Source organism: Nannospalax galili, unplaced genomic scaffold, assembly GCF_000622305.1.
Source record: "Nannospalax galili isolate Female #2095 unplaced genomic scaffold, S.galili_v1.0 scaffold113, whole genome shotgun sequence".
NCBI classification, from domain to species: Eukaryota; Metazoa; Chordata; class Mammalia; order Rodentia; family Spalacidae; genus Nannospalax; species Nannospalax galili.
The window spans coordinates 387126-398366 of record NW_008335444.1 but is presented as its reverse complement, the minus strand read 5'-3'; the positions used below and the strand labels follow the sequence as shown (position 1 = coordinate 398366).

The 11241-nt window shown below is 41.0% G+C and overlaps 1 protein-coding gene across 2 annotated transcripts in view; it reads left to right on the top strand.

The window, feature by feature from the left end:
• Positions 1-6133: 6133 nt before the first annotated feature.
• Dennd1b (DENN domain containing 1B) overlaps positions 6134-11241 on the top strand; it is a 294324-nt gene continuing 289216 nt past the window's right edge. For both annotated transcript variants that reach the window (XM_029562147.1, XM_029562146.1), the window contains exon 1: positions 6134-6313. In XM_029562147.1, the coding sequence (XP_029418007.1) occupies positions 6258-6313 (56 nt within the window). In that variant the 5' untranslated portion in view covers positions 6134-6257. The remainder of the gene's footprint in view (positions 6314-11241) is intronic.

Sequence of the window (11241 nt, the reverse complement as noted above, 5' to 3'; positions counted from 1 at the left end):
AACATCTGAATTTTGACATTTTCCTGGCTAGTCATTTGAGATACATTATTGTCTTCCTATGTTGGGCAGCCGCAGCAAGCTGCAGCTTCAGTCAGCTGCAGTCACAAGGGCAAACTGACCGATGACATGTCCTGCGTTGCTAAGCAAGGTGTATACAAGTGTATTTTCATCTTACAGTATTTTTGACTGATAATGTGTTGATCAGGAGGATTGTGGCAAGTTTGAGGTCAGTCTCAGACACATAGTGAGTTCTAGAACAACCTGGGCTACAAAGTGAGGTCCTGTCTCAAACACTAGTAACAACTTCACTCCCATGCCTGAGGAACTAGGAACTAAGGGAAATTTTTCTTTGCTTCCTCAATTCTCAATAGCTTTGCAGTCATAGATATTTAGCTATACTTTCCCAAGAGAAAAATGGGTATTTTGCACACACACACACACACACACACACACACACACACACACACACACACCACAAAACAAGAAGGCGAAGGAACACAAGTTCCTGCTATATTCATGGTGACTTGAGAGTGTTTTCTATGCATACCTTAATATTTGGGGACATTTTGTGTTTATAAACTTACCTCTTGAGCTTGGCTCTGTGATTGCCAAACAAACTGATGGAGGTGCTTGGTCCAAGAAGTTTCTGTCCTATTCCTTAATTAGCACCTGCCTGTGTCTGACTGGACAGCTCAGGGCAAAGTGAGTCAGCCAAGGCTGTGCTCTCCTCCTCTCTGGACTCCTTTTCTTAGAGGAACTGTTTGGAACCAGCAGCACTCATTGTGTGGTGGGCAGAGCCTGTATGTTTACAAAACCTAAGGTTTGATTTCAGGATATATTGGGGCTTTCTGGCAAGTCATTTAAGTAATTCTGTAGCTCTTTTCCTGTCCTCATTAGGTTACCAAACTCCCTCTTGCAGCACCTGTAAACCAGTGTTAGGGAATGCAAAGCCGAGTCAATTTTCTTTCTCAAGACATTTTAGCTTTGCAACATAGACTGGTCTCAAACTTGTGATCCTGCCTCATCTCCCAAAGTACTGGTATTACAGACATGCAATCACATACCAAGCTTCAGAGAGTGTCTCAATGCCTTTATGGCGTGTGCAAGTAAACTGCTTTCCTCTTCTGACTGAATTTATGCATGCTTTCTTCCTTTGTATTTTAAGCTTTTGGGTTCACATTACTTTAGTTTTCATTTTTCTATAGGGTCTTTGAGGACAATGAATCACTTTAAAAAGAACTCAAGGAAGGTGGTGACATTTTCAGATTTCACCACCTAAATTTAAAAAGATCCCAGTCAATAGGCTCCCAATGCACCCTTTGGCTGAAAGCATACCAGTCAAAAATTTCAAGTATCTGTCTCAGTGTAGATGATTATTGCGAACTAGCTAAGGTTTACAGGATGGGGCAGACTGATTTCCTGGAGTGGTTTCATAGACCACATCTCTTAAATGTCCAAAGGTATTTTAGTCTCACAGTGTTTAAACTAGAACTTTTGGTTCCTTCCTCACCCCATACTTACACATTCATCCTTACCTCTGTCCCTTAGTCAAAAAGCTAGCACTTGCTCCCCCCTACCTCCATCAGCTCTTAGGTTTACTCTCTTATCTACATCTATCTCTTGGGTAATTCACCTGGGCAATAGCTCTAATTAATCTAATTTCTAATCTAATTTGAAATTTGATTACTTCTTATTTTCATTGCAACTGTAATGATAGACTACATTTTATTTTCTAAACTACAAAAACAGTTTTATAGATATCTTTCTTAATTCCTTACTTTGCCTTATGCATAATAACTTCCACAGAAAGTGAAGTAAAATACAGCCCTTACCATGGCTTGAAGAAACTTTTCTTAGCCTGGCCTTGGCTCATCTCCCTGATACTATCTCCACTACTTTTACTGGCTATCTTGGCTTTCCTTAAATGTACTAGCCTTGTCTGAGCCTTGTAGAATTTGCATTATGTATTCTCTTTGCCAGGAAGCCTCATTCTGTTCTCTTTGCATAGTGGCCTGTCTTCTACCATGCTAGCAGCAGTTCACATCTCTTCACCTTAGAGAGGTGCGCCTTGTCTACTCTAGTTAAAGTAGCCGTCTGCCCATCCTTCCAGTTCATTATTGTGTTTATTTTTTAGCATTCGTTTCTACCAGAAATTTTTTTATTTATATATTTACATGATTATTCTTGGTCTCTATTTACCAGACTGTAAGCTCCATGTGGGGAGGAACTATGTGATCTCTCACTAAGGAAATGACAATAGTTTAGGACACAGACTTTCTTCCTCCTTAGGCGGGTGCCCTCCTCCACCACGATGAACAAGAAGGTTGTCAGTAGGTGCCAGTGTAACTGCCTGTTTGGCAGGAATGAGCGTACTCCAAAGAGATACATGTGTTCCCTTTTGGCTATCAGACTCCCCCCGTTAGAATTTTCCCAGGAATCTCTTGCTGGGACAAGAAAGTTCTGAAGTCCTAGGGGCATCCAGAGGAGGAATTTGTCTGTCAAGGGAGGAACTAGTCTTCTTCAGAAAGACTTACAAGTTCACAGATAGCTTTGCTGGAGAGACTGACCTTGCAAGAGAGAGTTGGAGGTGAAACATTGGTGGGCAGGGACTGCACCTTGGCTGACTGATTAATTAGGCATATCTCTTTCTATTTAAACCCCACCCTCACACCAGGACCTTAGTTGAATTTGTCTGTGTGATGATGGGATCTTTTTGTTCCTCTTCCCAATGAGGTCACATTGAATAAATCTCTTTATTCTGTTTTCCACTATTAATTTGGCTCTTTAATTTTGCTTTATTGAGGAAGGTTGGCTTCTTAGGGCACAGACTGTGACTTCCAAGCTCAGTAATATTAGCATCAGTTTCTTGGACTTTCCAGCTTCCGAAGCCAAGATACATAAAGTCCTCTGGGAAAGGTAAAGGAATTTGGGGGAAATAGAAGACAGCTCACTACAAAAAGTGTCTTTGGAGGCTTTGTTCACCCAAAGAAGGGCAACAAAAACCATACACCATAGCCCAAGCCACAAGAGGCGACACGGAGCAAACATAAACGATAAAGTGTGAATATTGGTCTGGGGATAAGTGACTGTCCCAACATGCATGCCAACTCACATCCACTCCCCTGGCACCCATCTCTGCAGTTCACTACCAATAATATACCTGTCTGCAAAGGCAGCTTATATCATTTTAGTGCAATTAGTAAAAGTTATACAGAGAACAGTTTCATATCACAAATATCTATCAAAATGAATATAAAATGATAATCATAACATTTTCAATTTTAAGAACATTCATGAACATTCTATGAATGTTCTTTAATTTAGCCTTTTCATCTTTAAGAATCAGGAAATCCAGTTTCTAAGCCAAGTTTTTCCCTAAAAAAACAGTTTTTTAATGAGTAATTAAGAAAGTTTCTTTTGACTTTAGCTTTCATTATGTGTAATATGATGATGGGGTAACAACAGTAATAAATGAATACCCCTTTTGTTTCTTATGCTTTTCTTTGTGACAGGATCTCCCTGTAGCTTTAGCTGGCCTGGAACTCATGATGTAGACCAGGCTGGCCTTGATTTCACAGAGATTTGCCTGCTGTCTCCTGTATAAGTGTTTTTAAAAATAATCAGTGTACACATTTATTTTTTATTGAATTTTTGGTAATTTCACAGATTTATCATGATCATATTTAGACCCCTTCTCCTCTCTGCACCCCCCATAGCATCATCACCAGATTTCATACATTCTATCATATATATTAAGGCTATAGAGGCAAATTTGTGTCCCCAAATGTCCCTTGGTGTGAGTTCATTCACTGGAGCCTGTTAAGCCTATCTAGCATCACTCCCTTAAAGAAAACCAATTCTCCTTCTCCCAGTAGTTGTTGGTTACTAATAGTTTCTCAGCTAAGATTGGAGATTCTTACCCATGTCCCCCTTTCTATGATGGTTTTGTCTGGTAGGATACCTGTATCAAACCTCTGCCACCCATGGCTCAGGGACCATTTGGAAGAGGGGTGGAAAGAATGTAAGAGCCACAGGTGATGGAAAACCACACATATGCAGAGTTTTCCAGGCAGCTGGGAAATTGCTCACATGAACTTATACCAATGATGACAGCATGTATAAAACCCAGGCAAGCTCATACGAGATGAGTGTTTTTTTTGATGCTGCAACTCATATAGGGAACTGTTAAAGAAAAGTTTGACTACACAGCATTGAGTGCTGTTTGTCTACTTTAAAACCTATCAGTGAGGGAAATGTATCAGATAGCAGTGGCTGCTGAATTGGAATACAGATTCACTTGAGTCTTGAAGACTACTTACATTTATTTTGGAGGAGGGAAAATGAGAGACATAGAGAAAGGCAGATACACAGATTCTTCTTGAAGAAAATGATTTTTCAAAATGGTTCAGTGGTATAATGCAGACTAACTAGTATGTCCTGGTACCTCTGGCAAATGGGAAAGCACTCTCTTCATACAGGCATTCTTGGAGCTAAAGTGTCCCTTGAGAGTAGGCTGCCTGCTCCCTCATTTATAGTACCTGTTCTACCTCCAATCTATACCTCACAGGACCTTTGAGAGACTCAGCTAATAAAAAATGATCATAAAGCACTTGGCACATTCTCAAGAACTATAAAGGCAAATGTGGTAAAGCTTGTCCTTCTGGTATACACATGAAATGATACGGTGATTCAAATACCAAGACAAAAAAAGGCTTCCTTTTTGTTTTCACAAATTGGAAGTGGTTTTACCAGTTGGTTTGCTGGAGTCAGTTGTTTGTAACTCAATAGAAGATCACTAGATTTAAAATATTACTTCCAATTCTAATATCAGGCCTCTCCTCTTGCATATATTACTTAAGAATTAATACCTACTTATTGAAAGAAGAAGTACAACATATTTGTATTAGAAATCATACAGGTAAATGAATGGGTCACGTAGAAATCAATGGCTTTATTTATGTCATCACAGAGTAGGAATTAGCAGCACTTATTCAGTAGTTTTCTTGAGTAACCACAGTGAGAATACAGTATAATTACTGTGCTCAGTATTCATACTGTGTTGAAGTTCCTGAGCCATAACTCCATCCAACAGGGAAGGGAAGGGAAGACTCAAGAGTCAGCTGGATAGCAGGCAGAAAATGCAGTCTGTTCTCACAGATGCAAGACTACTATTAAGTCACCTGTAGGCCATCAGGCTGAATCATGAGTCTAAAATCTTCCTTCTCCTTGCAGCCAAAGCCAGCTGTCCCTATTGGCAGTCTCAAGAAGATGTAAGAGACTACTAGACTTGTGTACACAAAATGAAGAAAAAAGTGTGAGACAGTATTCTTTTTTTTTTTTTTTAAACCAAGAAAGCAAATACATCCCCATGGAACTATGAAGATGTTGTTCAGTTTCCCCTTCCTTCCCAAAGAAGTTGCAAGCAGAGTTTTCTTTCCTGGTCACACATTTGCCTAAGTTTTTGGTCTGTGACATCTGACAACAGCAAGGAGTGTGGTTGTGAAGCCCATATTTCTGACACCCAAGAGAACCCTTAATTTTTGTTTCTTTTTATCTTCTCTGATTTGTAGTAGTAGGAGATGGGGGACGATCTATGAAATATTTTGGGGTTTTGAATATGTTTAGTATTCCAGGGACCTTGTGCTGTGAAATTGAATCTTTGTCCTAGTGTTTATTTGACTGAGCTCTATCAACTGGCATCCTGCATCTCTTCACACCCAGAATCAATCAGATGCATTCATTTATATGTATGCCATATTTGCCTACTGATTTCCTTGTATTTCAGGAAAGTGGATTTGGCAAGCAGGAATTTGTTGGGATTCTCTCTCTCTCTCTCTCTCTCTCTCTGTCTCTCTCTTGTTTGTCTGTTTCATCAGGAATAGGGTTGTTTAGAGTTGCTGCTGATCATGTTGGATTATCAGTATCTTATTAGATGCTTTCTTATATTTCCTTCCAGTAAATTCTAATGACATTGCTCTTTGGATGTGATTACTCACTCCACTGAGAAGATTCAATGGGTGTGAGCAGGGAGGGCTGTCACACAATGATGATGTTTGTATTTATGGGGAGTATCTCGTGGGTGGGGTTAGGAACTTGCTTCCCATGCAGTGCCACAGGGTTACACAAACACTGCCACTGTTTCTGGAAGTCCAAGCAAGACTGAAGAGAATCAGATTTCTCCAATTACCATCTGCTGGTCCTCCCCTGCTTCCAATATTCTCTGCTCTGGCCTCTCAAGCACTATTTTAAGTTCTCCAATGTCTGGCAGACCGAGGAATGAAGAGAAGAGTGAAGTAGCAGAAGCTGGTCGGAGGTAAGACCATTTATTCTACAACTTGGAGTAAATTACTGGGGGCGGGGGGGTTACTGTAAAACTTATGACATTTTTGTTAAAAGTTTAACAGCAAAATATAATTTATCACTTGAATTTTAAGATTATTTGCATTTGTTCAGATTTGGTAATAAAGATATCAAAATTTGTGTGTGGCATTTTGTCCAGAAAATGGAAAGTGTCCTTGAACTTGTCTTTTAAATCAACACAGAATGCTAACTTTATAAACTATGAGGAATGCAGGCAACACAGAGAAGCACACTTCCAGGAAAAACACTGCTCCTGCAGCCTCTCCTCGGCCTTCTCTTATTTTTAAAAGCACGTGTCTTGTTGAAGGAGAGTTTACCTTTAGATTCAAGTATATGTTTTTGCTGTTAATTATAAAAGAAACACCAAAACAGGAAGTATGTTTCCCTCAGCAATGTCTCAGTAGACAGTCAATTCAAGTCAGGAAATAAGTTTTCTTTCTTTTGTTTTTTTTTTGTTTTGTTTTCTTTCTTTTGAGACAGGGTCTCACTATGTAGCACTGGCTAGACTGAAACTCACTATGTAGACCAGGCTGGCCTTGAATTCACAGAGATCTGTCTGCCTCTGCCTCCTGAGTACTAGGACTTAAGGGGTGTGCCACCACGTCTGTCTTAGGAAATGATACTTTTAGCATAACATTCTTTGAGGAATTTGACTTTAAAATATTTTATTTATTTTTTTATGTGTATACATGTTTTGCCTGCATGTATGAAAGAGCACCCATGTTGTGCAATGCCTGCGGAGGTTAGAAGAGGGTATCATATTCTCTTGGAACTGGCATTAAGGACAGTTGTTAGCCACCATGTGGTTCTGGGAATTGAACTCAGGTCCTCTGTAAAAGCAGCCAATACTCTTAACTGCTGAGCTATCTTTCAGCCCAAGAAATTTGACTTTTTAAGTACTTTGTAGAAAGAAGCTTTCTTCACAATAAGTGAAGATTGGGATGCTATTAATAAATGTAACCTAAGAGCAAGAATAAGAAGTCATACCTAGTGAGATTTTAGGGAATGACTGGTTGGAAACATGCTAGCTACAGAGGACGAGAAGGGTGCCTTGAAAACCACATTTCTAAGTGAGTTATTTGAAACTTAAAACCTTGCTATAAGGTGGTGAGGTTCATAGCCCACATGAGTCTAGTTAATGAGTAAAGAGTATATAACTTCCAAACTAGAAGGTTAGGGTGGAAGGTGTCCAGAAACAAAAGCACAAGAATTGCAATGAATTGTAAAATAGCCAAAGAAAGGAGCACAGATCAGGGGAAACTAACAGGCAGCCCAATAAATGGCAGAAATAAATACAGTTTATCAGCAGTTATAACAGATGCACATGGTCTGAAAGCTTACTCTAAGAGCCAAGTTAATCAGACTACATTAATACTGAAGCATTATTAATGACAGTACTTTAAAACTGCCTTCTGAGAGTTCATAGTAGTGTTTTTCTTTCTACTTTCTAGAGGGAAAGTGACTCAGGGAAAGACTCCTGAGTATCAATAACTTTTTACTTTAAAGCTTATTTCTACATGGATAGAATACATTAGTAATTACCTCCGTGGTTACTAGGACTTTGGGAACAGCAGGTGGCTCGCTAAAGGACCTGGATTTGGATTTTTTTCCATATCACTAGTAGGTAATGACTATTAGTCAGAGACTATTCGGGCATAGCTTGAGGAAAGTAAGCACTGTTAGGGTGAACAAAAGTTGTTAGATAAGCACAAAACATGATAATTAGAAAGTTTCAATGTAAAAGGATAAAAGGAGATATACTAACACCAGGAAAACAGTTCAAAAGAAAAAGCAACTAAGGCAAAAAAAAAAAAATAACGTCATGATAAGTGGTTCAATTTACTAGGTAGATTTGCACTTATAAACTGGTATGTATATTGCAACATGGTCACAAACTGTAGAAAGCAAAAACTGACAGGACTGTAAGTTGAAACAGACAGTTCCATCAACATGTTAGGGTACCCTAACTCACCTCTCCCATTCCTCCAATTACGTCAGGCAGATTCAAATTTAGTAATAAATGTCGTCAGCACAGTCATCATACTTGATCAAGAACATATTCTAAGAATAGGACACCCAAGAGTAGCTAAATATCCCCCCCCCCATGTTTGTGCTGAGGCTCAAACCAGGGCCTTGTGGATGGTAGGCAAGTACATTACCACCCAGCGGCAGCCTTAGTCCCATTACGTGTTCTTATAGTAATATATACCATGTTCTTTCACTGCTATGGGTCTAAAAATGTTATTACTAATTGTCACGTAGGACATATTATTGCTGAAATATGATCTCAGGAAAAGTTAACCAATCTGAAGTTCTGCTGTCTGTAAACTCCTCTAGTAGTAATATGGTGAATTCTATACAAAGAATTACTAAAATTATACCATGGGCTTCAATAGTAAACATATTGCCAAGATTGATAAACACTAAATTCTTTCTCCAATAATTTTTAACAAATCATGCATGTACATCATATCCATCTGTGCTTCTTTTTTAAACTTAATAATAACAAACTATTATAGTCAGTCTCAAATGTGGTATGGAGTTTGTATGGCTTTTTCTCTTCATACACTTAGTGTAGATTGAATAAATAGCAATTTTATATTATACAGGAGTATGACTATCACTTTAAATAATATCAACAATGGACGGGGAAAACAATTGCAGTACTATTTTATCACCCCATATTAAAAATTCATGATTCCACACAGTCAAGCAATGCCTGGTGGTACACACCTTTAACCTCAGCACTCAGGAGGCAGAGGTAGGTGGATCTCTGTGAGTTCAAGGCCAACCTAGTCTCCATAGGGAGTTCCAGGCCAACCAGGGCTACAAAGTAAGACCCTAACTCAAAAAGAAACACACACACACACACACACACACACACACACACAAAGGAAAAAAATCATGACCAGGCACCCTAGGTAAGTTTCTTTTCTTTGGAGAAGGATTAATTATAATGAAAGGAGAAGCTCAAAACTTTCAGTAACAGTTGAGGCAGAAGTGGTTTTAGTTTACAGCATTTATTTAAAATCTTTGGAGTATGTTAAATCGTTAGGCAGAAAAGGCTTCACATGGAAAAACCAAATTTACATGGGATAGTTGGCCTAATTGTGAAATTAAAATTAACAGAATTTCTCCAAATATCTCACACGTGACACAGAACTTTTAAACTCGAACAACACACTACTCATGGGATTCACAAGTAAACATTCCCATTTTACAAATGTAGGAAGTGAGAAACTGAAATTAAACATCCTACACTAAGTCATGTTATGACGGCAGTATGCACAAATATAGCCTTTTTGTTTTTCAGCTATATCCTAACCTCATTTTTGTTGTTGTTGTTGTTGTTGATCTTTTTGAGACAGGGTCTCCCTGTAGTCCCAGCTGACCTGAACTCACTATGCAGACCAGGCTGGCCTTGAACTCACAAACCTCATTTTTAACTAGGCAGCTGGTGACTGTGGGACATGACACATCTTGCTATGTTGAACATCGACTTTGACAGGAAAGTTGAACAGTGTATTGGAGTGTAATTTAAGATTCTCTAAGTTCTTTATTTTCCAAGACTTCTTGCCTGCCTGACTCCTATGTCCCATGACTCATACCACATTCATACCACATTCGTTTCCTCATTCTCTTACCTTCTGCATGAGGAGGGGCTGAAGCACCCTCCATTGGATGACACTGAGTGTCACAAGAGTGAATGGTTGCTGTGAGGCCATGTCTAGTCCCTAGCAGATCTGTGTGACCCTCCAGCTCTGGACAATTTTTTGAGTGTCAATCATAAGACCTTTTCTTTTCTTTCTTTTTGTCTTTTTGAAACAGGGCCACCCTGTAGCTACAGCAGGCCTGGAACTCACTACGGTGACCAGGCTGGACTCGATCCCCAAGTGCGATCCCCAAGTGCGGCGATTAAAGGTGTGCGCTACACGCCCAGCCATAAGACCTTCTCTAAACCTCTTAGTAGACCCTAAATTCGAGGAGGTAGGGGAAGAGGTAGTAAGCTGTAGAGAAATCAACAACGGAAAGACTCCGGTTGAATCCCAGCTTTGGCCACTGCCCACTGCTTAGCTTAGGCTCTCTGTGAGGTGGTGATCTAAGTGTCTACAGCACAGCTATGGAAAATATTCAGAGGATGTTTATCACCTGCTCACAGAGCACGTGCTTTGCTGTTCTGGAACTCTGCTCCCATCCCCTCCATTCTTCAGTGGTGCCCTCCCAGCTCCCTAGACAGACACACTCTGGGGGGCCTGCCACTGTGTGAATGTGTTCAAAAGTTAGTCCTTGGCTGTCTTTCAGTCGCTGCCGCAGGAATGTCTGTTTCCCACATGTTCAGGCAGAGGGAAGCGGGATCCTCCAGCTATTTGACAGAGCTGTTTAGCAGGTGCATATGTTTGAACATTCCTGAATCAGGAGGGCGCAGCTCTGGATTTCTGAGAGCAGTAACCAGGGCACAGCTGGAGCGTGGCAGAGGCCGGGAGCATTCACTTGAGCTTCGAATCTGTAGTTTGCCGTGACTGGAACTCGGTTTCGTGTGCACGTGATGTGGGAAACCCAGGGCAAGTCAAGTACTTTTTCAGGTCCTTCTTGGAGGCTGGGCGTGACCCCGGCGGCCGCGGCTGGAGCCGGAGCGCAGGACAGTGCACCTGCGTCCTGAGGGCTGCACACGGTACGTGGCTCGGCCCGCCAGGCGTCCGCAGGTCCCGCCCGGGGCGGCGCGGCCAGGTGCAGCCGCAGGCGCGTCCCCGCGCCCCTTCCCCCTCCCGGCGACTTCCTGGTTTGCCGAAGGTGCCGGAGCCGCGGGCGGCCGGATCGCGGGAACCCGAGCCCAGGCGGTGGCGGTGGCGGGGGCGGCGTCGCGGCGGTGCTGTCACCGAG